The sequence below is a fragment of the Camelus ferus genome, chromosome 4, assembly GCF_009834535.1.
Source record: "Camelus ferus isolate YT-003-E chromosome 4, BCGSAC_Cfer_1.0, whole genome shotgun sequence".
Lineage (NCBI taxonomy): Eukaryota > Metazoa > Chordata > Mammalia > Artiodactyla > Camelidae > Camelus > Camelus ferus.
The window spans coordinates 51,179,469-51,195,571 of NC_045699.1; the positions used below are offsets into that span (position 1 = coordinate 51,179,469).

The window sequence follows — 16,103 nt, forward strand, 5'->3', positions numbered from 1 at the left end:
ATATGTATGTATATATACACACACATATACTTTAACACATATGAGGGTTAATCCTAAGAAATGGAATTTATGGGAGTGTTGTGTTAGGAAAGGTATGTCAGAGGCAGGGATATGTCCCTGCAGGGGCAGCCTCAATTGGACATAACTATCAGAGTAATGTTTTTGTGGAGCATAAAGTTTTCATTTATTTATTGTTTACTTTGATCCTTTGAGTCACTCTGAAATAAGGCAAGGATTCACCTTCAACAGATAAGAAAACTGTGGTTTCAAAATGTCAGTTACACAGTCATTACTGATTGATCATGGCCTAGATCCAGGGTCTCCAAACTCCTGGCTTCAGGCTTTTCCCCTACAGCAGGAATAAAACATGCATCTCCCATTCCATTCATACGTTCTAGGAGAAGTTATGGCTCTGAGGGTATTTTCATACTGAAGAGATCCATACACCCTGTATATTCTGTAGAATGTTATTTATCTCCAGGAATTCCTCTTTCTTCCTAGGGATACTTTTTGCTTGAGATATATGGTCCTTCGAGGAGCTATATTTCTTCCTGCTGTTTTATAGAAGAATGCCAGGATGTTTTAGGCTATTGTGGGCATGGGAGGGGCTTCGTCAGTCATTTATTCATTTACCCATTTATCAATATGTGTTGCTAACTTATCATATACCAGACACCGTTCTAAATTTGTACATGTGGTAATGGGGAGATTCAGTACCTGCCCTCAAGGAACCATCTCTACAGCCTAGTACAGGAAGTATTAATAGAATCAACAATTAGGATTAACTATGATAAGAATTATAGTAAAAGTACATATAGGAGTAACTGTTACAAGCTCATTGAACAGATTGTTTCATTTGTCTTTGCCTGTGTCTAGTACCAGACAGAATTTTTTTGCTCTGTAAATGTTGAGCTGAAGAGGAGCACTGGGAGAATAAACATGTATGTGTTCATGGGAATATCAGGGAATGTTTTTCAGAGGGTAGAACTGAGATCTGAAAGATTTTGTTAGTCAAGGGCATTTCAGACAAAGGAAAAATGTAGAAATGCACAGAGGCTTGAAAAGTTGTGGTATATTTGGAAAGTTATAAGTCATTGATGTAATATGAGATATGAGGAGGGTGAAGATAAGGCTGGACCAGTCATCTGTACCTGAACACAAGTGTCCTTGTCTGCTGTGCCAAGAAGTTTAGATTCTGTCCCATAGATAGTGAAGCATCAGTGAAGAATTTATAGTGCTTTCTTGGTTCTAGAACACCCTAAAAATGAAGAAAACCAAGGCAAAAAGACTATAAGTAAATGACAATGATATCTGTATAGAATCTCATAATCTGTATAGAATCTCATAATGAGGTATTTTTCTGTCATCCATTATCTCATTAAATCTTCACAGCAGTCCTACAAGGTGTAATTGTTATTCTTTAATTATTATCCTTTAATTACTGATGAGAAAGTTATATATGAGAGAGGTTTGTTCTTTCATTCTCTCATTTATTTAAGCACTGTTTTAGACATTGGAGATACAGTGATAAATGAAGTCACGTTCCTCATAGAGCTTATATTCTTCTGAGGTGATATGCCCAGGGTCACAGCGAAAATGAAGTGGAGTTAGACTTGAACACAATCTGATGCAAAATCCCAGGTTCTTTCTACTGTACCATTCAGTCGTACCAGTGAATGATGAAAACGTCATTTAATGTGTTGGCTTCAGATATGCTTGTAGCTCTCTTAATTAGCCTTCTTTTCCCCTAACTGCCCAATCTGCTAAATTGTGATGTGGAGGAGGGAATTTTTAAAGGTGTAAATCTCATCCCTTGGGAATCCTGGTTGTATTTCTTCGTTAACTTGTCTCTCCTAGAATCTACTCTTATTTTAATGTGTGACTAACAAGGAATTCTGAAACTTTATTTTCTTAATAGAAAAATATATAATAAGGGATTGATTTTCAAGTTTAACTTGTATGTCACAAAAATATTTCTAACCATTTAGAAATAACTAAAATAGCTGACTGTTATATTTGTAGCAGTACCTTGATGATAACACTGTGGAAGCTATGACTTTCCGGAAGAGTGCAAAGGAGTTGTTGCAACTAGCAGCCAAAACTTTGAAGAAATTGGGAGTGCGGTTCTGGCTGAGCAGCGGAACTTGTCTAGGTAAAATTCTGGTTGCTTTACATTTGTCTTTTTGACATTTCATCCTTGTTGGCTTTAGGTGTGACTGCTTGCGATAACAAGATATCAGCGGTATTCAAAGTGTCATATTTATGGACAGAATAAACATAGGACATAGAGCAAGGATTTATTGATTAAGTAACTTCAGAAACATAAAATAGAGAATTGTGTTTCCCCAAATTATAAGTAATATGTATGAAATTTATATCAGAACATGTAGACTGCATGTGATTATCAGGTTATCCTTAGATTAGCATTTTATTATTTCTATCCCAAAGAAATAATAACGCCTTAAAAAACAAAAACAAAACTGTATTCTGTTTCTTCACTTACACACAATACAAACAACTGGCGTTGCACTAGAAGCTTCTAACGAGAGGAAGAATGGAGTGTCATAAGGTCTTCTACGAATCTCATCCAGATCATGAAAGTGTCACTGATTGGACATCAGTGTCTCACCACATTCTATTCATCCTGAAATGGTGAAAGGTAGATTTTTCTAGAGTCTTTAGGCAAGTTGAAAAATCTGAGAAATTTTTGGATCTCTTTCCACTGTGCATTAGGTCACACTTCTTTGGAATTTAGAATTATTTAGAATCTTAATTTTTTTTTATTCCCTCCTGTTTATAACTGTAGTTGATTATAACTGTATTCATACAAAGGCTAATTCTGCTCCTGTTTTTACAGGATTATTAATTTATTGTGCAGTTCAGGAGACTATTTGAGAGTAAAAGGAGTGCCATTAGTAATTATTGGGTACAACAGGTGTAAACTGGGGTACCTGGTCATCCTGTCTGTTAGGCTTTGTGGAAATTTACATGGTTCTTCCTGTCAAGGAGCCTACAGCTAGAGTAAGCAAAAAAAAAAAAAAGAAAAAAAAAGTACATGTCATTTATATGATATATGCTTTTAAGGTTTAACTTTTTGAAGCAAGATTGTTTTAGAGACCATATCCTCAAAAATACTTCTTAATCATTTGTCATGGTTTGTTTTGAGTTCTTAGCCCTGTGGTTTTCTTAATTTAAGGGCGTTTATAAAATGATGGAGTTGGATTAGATGCTATTTAAGGAGCCTTCCATTTCTAATAGTTCATGATTCTTTGATAGATGCAGATTGTAGATTTTTCTTAAAATAAAGGTGAGATCCCATGCTAGGCTTCTAAATATCTATGTTAAAATGAAGTTAAAGTTTAGAATTCCAAACAGTATTTCCCAGAGATAACTGTAGACATTTATTTATTTTTTGAATACTTTGGATGGAAGGATTAGAAGGATAATACAGGGAACCCAGAGCCCTTAGTAATATTAAGGTATAAATTTTGTCTTTTTAGAACGGTACCATAGCACCTAATTTAGAAGTAGATACATAGTGAATTCCTAGAAGTAGCTTTTGACAGTGTGGTGAAAACTGAGGCTGATACTGCTCTTCTTTTTTATTTGACCCATCAGACACAAGCTGTTCAGAGCTGTTAGGTTCTACAAATTACTGCTCAGGAGAGGGATACTGGTTAAGCAAAAGAATTAAATTACATTTTTTAGCATGTCTTAAAGGCAGCCTTCATTATAAGAGAGTCATGATTAAACGTTTTAAAAATTAACTTAATGTTTTAAACGGATGGCCCAGTTAATATTATCATCGTTAATTGTTTATTCAGAAATTAAAATACATCATGGAAGTTTTTAAGGCTGCTGAGTGCTCAGACCAGTGAAAATGAAGGATGGAATGAAAGAAAGATCCTTTAACAAGTAGCTCCTGTAATCACAGAGTTTAATTAAGGATTTAATTTTTAAAAATTTTAGTAAAGCACAGTAAGTCTCATCCCTCTGATATAAAATACACTGTTACAAAGACTATCCATTATAATATAATGACTAATTTTTGCAAACTTAAGTTTTTTTTTTTAAGTTTTCTTATTCTTTTTTTTTTTTTTAGGATGGTATCGGCAGTGCAACATTATTCCTTATAGTAAAGATGTTGACCTAGGAATTTTTATTCAGGATTACAAATCTGATATTATTTCAGCATTTCAAGATGCAGGACTTCCACTCAAACACAAATTTGGGAAGGTCAGTAACAAAAATCTGCTTTACTTCCATTAGTAACATGTCTCAAAAGTAAAGTTTATATTAAACAACTCAGGGATGTTTAAGAACATTGCATACAGCATTTTATCGCTCAGTATTGGCCAGGATGAGTTCAGCAGAAGCTTATCACCACTTGAGACTTCTGCACTATTTACGGAAAACAAGAAAATCTAGCTTTGTATTGACCATGAGAAGGTGAAAAGGCTCTTGGACTCTTGCAGATGAATATATTGCCATTATGTTAGGCAACAATATAACAAAATAATTAATTAACATAGCATATAGTATATAATTATATAATAACTAAGAGTCCCACCTACCCTACCTGAAGTTGTGTTGTTTCTCATGAGTCATTTAATTTTATGTTCCCTTAGGCATCATATTATTATGAACACGAAACAATACATTGATTGCTAAGGATTAGAAATATAGAACCATTTCAAATAGAACTTGGATTTCTTGTTTGTTTTACGTGCCCTAGGTCATAGCAGTTTTCTCAGAGGTCATCTAGGAATAGGTCATCATGGCATAGATGAAATTTCCTTTTGACAATTTGATTCCTATGCCCTAAGCCTATGACTCCTAGCAATCACCTTACTCTTAATTTCCTTGTTCCTAGGAAGTAGAAGTATGTTTTGTCCCTGGCGAATTACTTCCCTCATCATAGTCATTCTAGTGTAATTAAAAATTTGATAAAATATCTTCCTGAGATCAAAGTTAAAGCAATAGAACTCTAGTCAATCAGCAAATGTTTCCTTAACCCTCATTCTGCTGGGCACTGTGCTCTGCACCTGGGACACAAAAATGAATAAAGTACAGTCATTACCATTGAGGAGTCCACTGTCTAACTGAGAGCAAATAAATGCATAAACAATGAGTAAGTGATTAGTGCTGCAACAGACAGATGCACCAAGTACAATGGGAACACAGTTATTTGTAGGGTAAGTTTCTTACAGAAATGCCCTCAGAATTCCTCATATTTTTAGGTTTTATTTCTTTTTTTCATGTATATAATATCATGATACATGGATTTCTGTATTACATTTACGTAAGTACTTATTTATTCATTGTGATGAGAGATTTACTTCCTGATAGTTTTACTTGGTTATTAAAAGGAATAATTTTTCTTTGATTCTTTTTCTTCTTTAGTTAGAAAGGGGGCTCAGGAACAGAATGTTCTGCAGAGTGATAATTTAACTATACTATAAGTCATTTACTCTGAATTGTCATCAGTTGTAAGAAGCAACATTATTTTATATGCATTTAAGAAAGAAATCAAACAATGATGTACTACTGATGCATCCCAATTTCAGAGATGCTCCAATTTGAAAAACAGTATCTTAAAACCTATTCTCTCACTGTATAAAAATAAGAACCTTTTTTTAATTAAAAAAAAGTAGTTCCTTTGTTTCAGTCTGTGAAGGTTTTCATCTTCTCTTAGGTGGAAGACAGCTTGGAACTATCATTCCAGGGAAAAGATGACGTAAAACTTGACATTTTTTTCTTCTATGAAGAGACTGACTATATGTGGAATGGAGGCACTCAGGCCAAAACAGGAAAAAAATTTAAGTATGAATCAGATAAGTACTTATACAAAGGGCTATAGATATAACTTCAGAAGGTAGAAATCAAGAAGTAACCGAAAATAGGGGGAAAAAACAAGACTGTCAAGGCTCTACTGTTGGCTGATTCTTTTTCTTCTTACCCATAGAGCTCAGGTTTGCTTAAGAAGTGAGGACTACTTATAAAGACAGTCCATGAGGATTTGTCAGTCCAAATAGGCATTACAATTAGAAACCCTTGAGTTATCAGAAAGGGAAAGCCAAAATAAGGAACAGAAAAATCAAGCCCTGAGCCTGAGCCAAAACTGATTGGCTGTTAGAGCTGTAGGAGCTTGATAATTTGATGGGAGTGGTAAGGGTCAGTGATAAGGAGATAGTCAAGGTGAAAGGAAGTTTAACTGAAGAAATTGGAATTGGATGGAGCTGAGGTCATGAATGCTGAGCAGGCTCTGGAGTGCCTTTAGCAGAGACCTAGGGCTAATCCTTTAAAAGATACTCACCAGGCTTAACAGCGACCGTATCGTCAAACGTAAGGTGATATCGTAAGATATACCATTATTTTATGTTCAACCAAGAAAGGAAAGACACTGCCAATTATGATCTTAAGGCACTTGGATTCAGATGGAAAATTGCAGTGGGTAGAGTATCTCAATTCTGAATCAATTGATGGAACACAGTATGCTAGACTGGCATTTTGAACATTTTTTTAAATGCTGCCACAGTCAAACTCCTGGATGACAAAAGACAAAAATGACATTAGAGGAACTCTGTACCCTTTGTGATACAGTTGGCCTATTTTCAGTTCTGAGAGACAGAGAGAATGAATGGGAAGGAGAACCCAAAGAGCATGGGCTCAAGTCAGGCAGACCCGGGAAACCTCAGCTTCACCCTAACCTGTGGCCGTGAGCTTTTCTGAACATTAATCTCCTCATGCATTAAATTTGAGTAGCACTACTGTGTGTCAGACACAACAATGAGCATTTAGCATGTACTGACACATCTAATCCTCATAACAGCCGTACTCTGTGAGGCCCTGTGAATGTAAGTCATTTGTGCAACATCACAGTGAGCAGGTGAAGGAGTCAGACAGCAGCCTGTCTCTAGAGTTCATATTTTTAATCACTACCCCCACTGCCTCCCTAGTATACCTGACAGTATGAGGCCCTTAGCGTCACGCTTAGCACTTATTATCAACAAATGGTGGTTGCCATTGTTATTATTTAATACTGTTAATATGATTGCTAATATGATTACTATCATTATTGCCATTCTTTTGGTGGTTATGTGGCCAGTAGTACAAACTTACCTCAGTAGTACCAAGTAGCTGAGATTGGAGCTTCTGTCATTGAATAAACTTGAGCCACTGGGCACAGTGGGGAATGTTCTTTAGCACAGAAGAGGAATTCCAAACTCAGACTGGTTTCTCTTGGGTACATAGACACACCCTACTGGGATCGCTGAATCTTTATGTGAAGGCAGGGAGTCTCCGTGTGAGGTTAAATTTGTTCTGCAGGTTTGAGAGTAATCCAGACCCTTTTCTTAATGTCATAAAGGGTCCCCAAATTGACAGTGACCCCAGAGAATATTCTTGAAACTTATTTATCATAAGAAATTATTTTGCTTTATGATAACAAACACTGTCATACTGAGTAAGTGCTGATTATGAGACAAATTAGTAACTTAATGAATATATAATTGGCACTCTCACTGTGGCTTAGGTGAATGGATTTCTGACATTTAGCTATAGTTTGCTTATTCAAAATATGATAAAGATGCCAAATTTAATATATAACTTAGAGGCATTTTTTTTTCCAGCTATAAGATAGTATAGCATAGAAATTAAAGGCATGGAGCCAGCTTGCTTTTGAGCCCAGCTCTCCATTTTACCAATAATGTTACCTTGGGCAAGTTATTTAACCTCTGTACTTAAGTTTCCTCCAGTGTAAAATGGGAGTAATAATAGAAATTGCTATATAGAGTGATTTTGAGAACTAAGTGACTTAATACACAAAAAGAATTTGAAGATAATTAAGCATGTCCTGAGTGCTAAGTAATTATTAGCCACTATTATTAATATTCTCAACAGTAGTAGTAATAGTGAAGAAAACTATTCCTCTTTTTAGTCTTATGAGAAATTTATAGATCAGAAACCTGTATAATTATCTCTATATTAAACTGCCACATCTTTTCTTAGAGAACTCATATGAAAATGTCACCTTTGTTCTAAGAAAGGTAATTTCTAGAGCTTGTATTATAATCCTGTTATTCTTAAATTTTCTACCTCGACTTAGTTTTCTTTCTTCTCACGGACACGATCCCATGTCAAACCTCAAAAGAACTGCATTTCTAACCACTACATCTCTGGCTAGGAAAAGCTTCTTTCATTCTGCTTTAACTGCTCTTTATGGTAGCAGTGTTTGGGAAGTGTGAAGTGTTCTGATTATTTAATGAGAGAAATGAGCAGTGATAGAACTGTCTGGACAGATGGTGTGAGTCCCAGATTTTCTATCATGTTACCATGACCTTAAAAGGCAGAGAAAAGAACAGGGGGTGGTTGTGTAGAGTAGTTTCTTTGGAAGATTTCCCCCAGCCATATGCCATTTTCATTCTTTTCAGCACTATTTACTTTAAGGAACTGTAGAATTTTCACCACTACTATTCCTAGAGGGGGAAAAAATCTTTAAAGCTAGTCTAAGGGTCTTTTTGTCTTTATAATATTCTACTTTTCATTCATGTATAGATCATCCTGAGAAAAAGCACAATGATAGTATAGAAATGCTTACTATTTTTAAAAAAGCTGAACTCAGGAAGGAAGGAAAAAAAGTTCCCCCTTCAAAACTGTACTCTTTCTGCCTGCAGAATTATGTTTTTGGTTATAAGATTTAATAATAGTTTCAATATTAATAGCAGTGATTAAGCTATGGCTACCAGGGTATCTGCTGGAACCAGGCACTGTGATAGGTACTTCATGTTTATAATCTCAGATCATCCTCACAGTATCCCTGTGGGTTAGGTATTCTCACTCCCAGTTAGATGTGAGGAAACTAAAGCTCACAGAAGTGAAATAGCTTGCTCAGTATCCTCTGATCATGAATGGTAGGGCCAAAATTTAACTCTAGACCTGTTGAATTCTAAGCCTGAATGCTTTCTTCTAAGAGTTAATAGGTTAAATGAGTTCATACATGGAATGCGTAACAGTAGCTGGCACATAGTAAGTAAGGTGTAAGTATTAGCTACAGCTGCAACTGTCATTACTGTATTAGCCTCGTGTTACTGTTAGTACACTGTGTTGCACTGGCACAAAGCATAGCACTTCCAGCACAGGGGTATCTTGGATTAGTTACTCTGGGCAAGCATTTTCTTGCCAGGCCTCATATTCCCTCCATTTTCAGTTCATAGTCTAAATCTGTTCCTTCACCTAAAATCTGAATTGCATTTTAAAATATTGTCTAAATTTTTAAATACTTATTTTTCTCCTCCAAGTTCTAATCACCAGTAATAAAAAGTGATGAATATATTAACCATGCCTCCAGAATGTGAAATTTTCATTCCACAACTTCACAGTTCTTACAGATGCTGCCCAGATTTCTTTGGGTTATTTCTTTCCTTCCCATCTGAATCAGCTGATGTAAGTAGAGGCAATAATAATGGTAATAATAAAAATTAACTTTTATTGAATATTTACCATGTGCTATGCCCTATGCCAAGCTTTTACATGCATCACCTCGTTTAACCCTCACCACAAGTTTATAAGGGAGGTTTTATCATCCCCTGCATTTCATGGATGAGGAAATTAAGGCAGAGTTAAGACTCAGACCTTGGGCCATATCACTTCAGAGCCCATATTCTTACCCACACCCAATGTTAGTGTCACCATGATCTCTATCATAGTGTTAATTCTCCCTCTGTGAAAATAGCCCTTCTATTTATTGACATTGTCAGAGTAATACAGCTACCTCTGTATCCTCTAACAGGAAATCCACTACGCCTGGGGCTAGTTGTGGGTTCCTTAGACCTTCTGATACATGCAGTTTCTGCTTATTGTATAGATCTTCAAAAAATTCAGGTTTGTCTTCTTTGGTACTGGAGTCACCGAAGTGTGGCTCCAGTATAATTTAACATATCATTTCTGCAAAGTTTATTTACTAACTGCTATGTGCTAAGGATTCTGATGTCAATGTAACTTAGTTTCTGCTCTCAAGGATCTCCTAATCTAGACCATAAAACATCCTGAAGTACTCCATCAGCAATTCAGTAATTGAAGTAGGTGTCATGAATAGTGAAGATACCAAATCTACTCTATCTAGAAACAACAGCAAGGGTGTGTGGCATAAAAAGAGAGAAGTTTGTTAGGTAGACTTAGGAGGACTATAGAGAAAGGTCTAATAGTGGGTTTACTGAAGTATTTTTCTATTTAGATTGTTCCCATTTTTTTAGTATTAAAAAATTCTATTAGCGTCTTTGTACATAAAGTGAAAGCTTTATTAGGGATTATTTCTTTGACTAGATTCCTAGAAGTGGAATTATTACTATTGTTTGATTGTGTTGCCTGAGAAATAGAGAAGTAAGTGGGCCGTGTTCTGATCCGAGTAAAAGTACAAGACTATATTGTCCTGCTTTTCCTTTGACTCCTTAACGCTCTTTGCAGCTGTACAGGCCTCCTCAGGCTTCTTTGTCAGCATGCTTTATTCTACTTGCCTTTTTCTCCTCCCTATTTTTTTAAAATAAACTTTTAATTTTGTGATAATTTTAGAGATAATTTTAGATTTACAGAAAAGTTATGAAGATAATGCAGATGAGTTTCTGAATGCAGTAACCCAGTTTCCCTAATGTTAACATATTGTTACCGTGTACACTTGTCACAACCAAGAAACTAGCCTCAGTGCATTACAAATAACTGAACTCTATACATTATCTGTACCTCACTGGTTTCTCTACTAATGTCCTTTCTCTGCTCCAGAATCTAATCCAAGATACCACGTTGCGTTTAGACACCAGGCTTTTTGAAACTTGATTTTAGTCCAAGATTTTAAGTACGTCACTAGTAGTACCAGGTTTTCATACATCACCACATGCCCCAGTTCTTCCCTTCAAGGGCACTGAGTTGCCTCCATTCTGAAGTTGCCCCTCAGGACCTCTAACTGGAAATAATCTCCCTTCCTCTGACTTTCCATAGGTTTTTTACCCTTTATCTCTCTTATGCTGTATTTGGGTACTTTTGCTGATTTGTCTGTCCTTTCTAAGTTATAGGTAGAATCAGTCCTGGTAAATCTGTCAGGCCGAGTGAGACCTGAGCCCTACTTGAAACTAAGATCAGGTCCTCTTAGGTGCAGTCTACAGTTAGGTGTTTCCTTAAGATGAAAGGGTGACACTGGATTGATGATTTGATCCAACCTAGCACCTTTAGAGACTCAAAGCCATAAAGTTAAGTCACCCCAGTTTTCTGTCACTGCTTCACAGGAAGTTAAAGACTAGAGTTAGTTATTGAATCACCACTCATGGGTTCTCTCAGCTCTATAGATTAGATACTATGTGTCCATAGTTAGCTCTCAAAAAATACATTTGTAAAACACTTTTTAGTACAGATGTGAAGCCAAAAAGGCTAATTTGAATAATTTCTTTACATGAGTGCATTTAAAACATCGTCTTTTCTAAAAGTGATGTCATGTTTCCTACTCTGTTTATATCTTTATATTTTACAACATGTAGATTATGTCTTAGGTCTCCTTAATTACACCTCCAAACCATGGAGGGAAGAATGTTGAATGCATGTTATATGGTAATTGTATACTTATACAATGTATAGAAGTGGCAGTTCTTTATATAGTGAGCTGTATTTGTTTTTTTAAGAAAAGATTACCTCAGAATGAATAAATAGCAGGCCTTTCACTTATGTGAAGTAAATTATATTTTTTAAGACTGTAATATATTTTCTTGTTTGAATATAATTCTACAAGGGATTCTATAAGTTAGTATCCTGAGAGAAAAAAATCAAATTTTCACTAAAAGACTTCTATACAAATGTTCCTAACAGTCTTATTCATAGTAGCCAAAAAATGGGAACAACCCAAATGCCCATCTTTTGGTGACCAAATAAACAAATCATGGTCTGTTCAAACAATGGAATACTACTCAAAAATAAAGAGGAGTCAGCTACTGATACATGCAGTAATGTAGCTGAATCTCCAAAACATTATGTTAAGTGGAAGAAGTCAGATGGGAAGAGTACATACTGTGTAACTGCATTTATTTGAAATTGTAAAACACGCAAAACCAATTGAGAATGTAATAAGGTCATTGCTCACCAGGGGCCAGGATGGATTGACTGCATGACTGCCAAAGAGCACAGGGAGCTTTGGGAAGCAGGATGTTGGAAATGTTCTACAGCTTGATTATTGTAGTGGTTGCACAGGTATATGCATCTGTCAAAACTTAAAATGGGTGCATTTCATCATGTGTAAATTGCATCTCCAAAAAGTTGATGTAGAAGGTTGAAAAAGAAAAAAAATTCTATGACTTAGGAAATTGATGCAAAGAGAAAAGAGCTCAAGATCATGAGTTGAAACAGGAGGATATCTGGTACCAGAAGGCATGAATTCTATCAAGACAGACCTAATGGCAGGGATAAACGTGGAGCCTTTTGCATCTGATTGGACAAATGGGGTAATCTGAGATCGAAATAAAAGAAGCCTTTTATATTTAGTATGAAATTTGAAATTACAACTTAATCTCCTTTTTTCATTGTCTACTATATCCAAAAGAAATCCTGCAAAAATTGTCTGAGACAAAGCAAGTACAGCTGGAGTCTAATTACTTGTTGATGAGCTATAGATGTAGTTTTTGAAAATTACGCAGTAGAAATAAAAATGTCCTGAGGCTTTGTCCTCTGGCCTTAAAGAATAGTTTCAGGCATGCTTTAAGTGAATAGTTTTTGATAAGGCCATTATGTATGTGCATTCAGGTGTTGAATGGTAACTATCCATACAAGCTTTAATTTGTCTACTCATTGATGACATAAATTTCTTCTAGTTCACTAGTTCTTCCTATGGAGATTACATAGCAGAGCTTGTCAATAGGATAGATGGAATTACTCAATTTACAGTGGAAGTCAGTGGAAAAACAAGGTTCAGTGGATAGAATTTTATAAGATGTATATGCTATATATATGTATATATTAGATAGATAGATAGATAGATAGATAGATAGATAGATAGATAGATAGATAGATAGATAGATTATGTTAGGAATTTGGGACAGGAGTGGCGTATGGGATCAAAAAAGACAGACCTCAGAGAGACTATATTCTAGCCCAGGCTCTGAGAAGTATGTTAGCCATTCCTTTATTATCCCTTTTGCTTCTGTATAATCTGTGGTGGGATTGTGAGAGGTTTAATGGAAGAGATAGTTAAAAAAAATACTAGTCACATGTTGTAATTTTGGTTTTCAACAGTTGATTCTTAGAAATGCTTAGAAAACGATGGACAAAACTGATGCTGATGACTTATAATTAATGTGGCACAGTAATTCCTCACTTAGCCACATTCCCTTTGATCCAAACACAATGATGAGTATGTCTAAAAGATACAGCTAAGCTAAAAGAGAATGGAGTAAATGAAAGAGAAATAGTATTTAAAGAGAATTTCAAAATTAAGGACAAACAGGATACATAATACATCTACCTTTAGATACTTCTTAAGGAAACTATAATATCAAAACCAATAGTTTTACAGGCTCTCAGAGAAAATAGATTGCTCCTGAAGGGAAAGCAAATATATCTCAGCAACAGTAGAGGACAGAAGACAGTGGAATAACGTCTTCCAAAAGCTGAGGAGAAAAAACTGTCAACTCAGAATGTTATGTACAGTTAAAACTAATACTGAAGAGGAAGGTCAAGATGAAGACATTTACAAATGTATGAAGACTAAAAAAGTTTATGTTTCACATATCCACACTTAAGTATCTATTATAGAACCTAGAAAGGGAGGGAAGAGGGTATAGCTTAAGTGGAAGAGCGCATGCTTAGTATGCATGAGGTCCTGGGTTCAATCCCCAGTACCTCCTCCAAAAAATAAATAAACCCAAATACCTCCCCCCACCAAAATAATTTTAAAAGACCATAATAAATAAATAAAATACTTTAAAAAAATTAATAAAGAACCCAGGAGGAAGACATGATATTTATCAAATAATGGTCGACACAGAAATGGATAAAATATGACAGTAAATTTATTAGCCATTGCCTGTTTTATTTTTTTTAAAAAAAAAAAGACAATGTATTAAAAATAAGTTGAGAAAGAGGTGATTTGTTAAGTGTTCAAAGAATAAAGTATACTAAGTCCCATGTTTAGGAAGAAGATAGAGATTCTGCTTACATTTAGTCTTTATTAGAAAATGCTGTAGTGAAGTATGTATGTTAAAAAATGATAAATGTTATAAACAGTAATTACTACTTGATAGAAATTATTTTAAACTTTCAAACAAGCAAACAAAAATTTTTATAAACCTTTATCAATCCAAATGAAAGTAGGAAAAATGAGTCAAAGAAAAAGTATGGTAAACTGAAAACGTAAAAATAATCATAAAAGAGCACTGTTGTAGAACTTACTGTGTATGTGTGAGATACTCATTCTGAGCACTTTATGCATTCTATGCTGACATCTCTCTGAGGTGTACTGCTAATACCCTCATTTTATAAATGAAGAGGTCAAAGTGCAAAGAGATTGACCTAGGTCATATAACTAATAATTGGTGAAGACAGGATTTAAGCCCAGGCAGTCTGGCTCTAGCATTCAAAATATATTCAAATACATAATTTATTAATAAATACTCACAGATTAAACTAACCTATAAAAAGACAAATTATCAAAATGAGATAGGAAACAAAATTTAGCTATAAAATGCTTGGAAGAGACACACCTAGGGCAGAATCACACAAGAAGGTTGAAAATTACAGAGATGGAAAAAATAGACCCCAATATTATTAACCAAAGAAAACTGTGCTGTAATTTTAGTATCAGACAAAATAGAATTTTATGGGGCGGTGGGGGAAGAATATTAAAGGATTAAAAGGCCCACTACATAATTTTTCGAAGAAACAGACCATCAAGAAGAAATAACATTGATGACCTTTATGACTAACAATATGGCCTCGAAATATATAAATTGAAAACTGTTGAAATTCTACTGAATATTTGACATGTCCACAATTATGGTGGGAAATTTTGGTATACTTTTTAAAACCTGCTAGTTCAAGCAAAGAAGAAATTAGTAAAAATATTGAAGATATGGATACAATTAACAGGCTTGGCTTATTTGCTATGTATAAAAGTTTTCATCCAGCAAATGGTGAATATTCTTTCTTATCCACTATAAATGGAGCATTTGTAAAAGTTGATCATATACTACAACATGAAGGCAATCAATACATTTGAAGGCATTAATAAAAATCTTGTGGAGGGTGTGTGTGAGTGTAATTCTCCACATTAACAGATTAGAGGGAAAAACCTACGTGATTATCTCAGAAAATGGCATTGTATGTACACAATGGAACTGAATTAGAAATCAGCAGTTAAAAGACATCATTAAAATGTGTGGAAACTTTAAAGTGCCCTCTTTATTAACTAATGAATTAAAAAGGAGATCATAGTGGAAATTACAAAAGTCTTAAGACTCAAAAGATAATGAATGTACTACATATCAAAACTTGTAGCATGAGGTTAAAAGAATAAAGGTAAACTTGTTGCCTTCAAAGCAATAAGTATGAAAAAATAGATTTAAAAAAATTAACCATCCAGCTGAAGAAATTATAAGAACAGTACAGTCAACCTAAGGAAAGTGAAGGAAAGAAGCCAAGAGAAGAAATTAATGAAATAAAAAAACAAATAACATTAAAGATCAACAAGTCCAAATGCTGGTTCTTAAAAAAATAAACTACAAAACTAGTGAACACATCTAGCAAGATTGATTCCAAAAAAAAGTAAAATTAAGGGCAATATTCAATACTCAAACCTAGGATGTCTGACTTTAGGGTTTATGCTCTCAACTGTGTTACACTGACTCAAAACAAAATACTAAGACAACAGTCTTTAGTAATTAGATAAAAAATGAAAAGGGTGAAATTTTCTGGAAATAATATAAATATCAAAATCAACTCAGGAAGCTCTAAATAACCTACACTCATTAATGAAATTGACTTACTAATCAGAAATCTTCCTTTCCCCTTCTTGTCCCCACCAAAAGGCCTAGAAAGTTTACAGGAAAGTTTTACCATGCCTTCACAGGATGGAT

General features: G+C 34.8%; 1 protein-coding gene across 7 annotated transcripts in view; it reads left to right on the plus strand.

The window, feature by feature from the left end:
• The window catches only part of FKTN (fukutin), an 80,062-nt gene that overhangs the window by 31,979 nt on the left and 31,980 nt on the right, over positions 1–16,103 (plus strand). For all 7 annotated transcript variants that reach the window (XR_004319376.1, XM_032478116.1, XM_032478119.1 and 4 more), the window contains 3 exons: positions 2,023–2,152; positions 4,103–4,236; positions 5,696–5,823. Coding sequence is in view for 6 of the 7 variants with exons in the window: in XM_032478116.1 (XP_032334007.1) it covers positions 2,023–2,152; positions 4,103–4,236; positions 5,696–5,823 (392 nt within the window). In the remaining variant the exon portion in view is untranslated. The remainder of the gene's footprint in view (positions 1–2,022; positions 2,153–4,102; positions 4,237–5,695; positions 5,824–16,103) is intronic.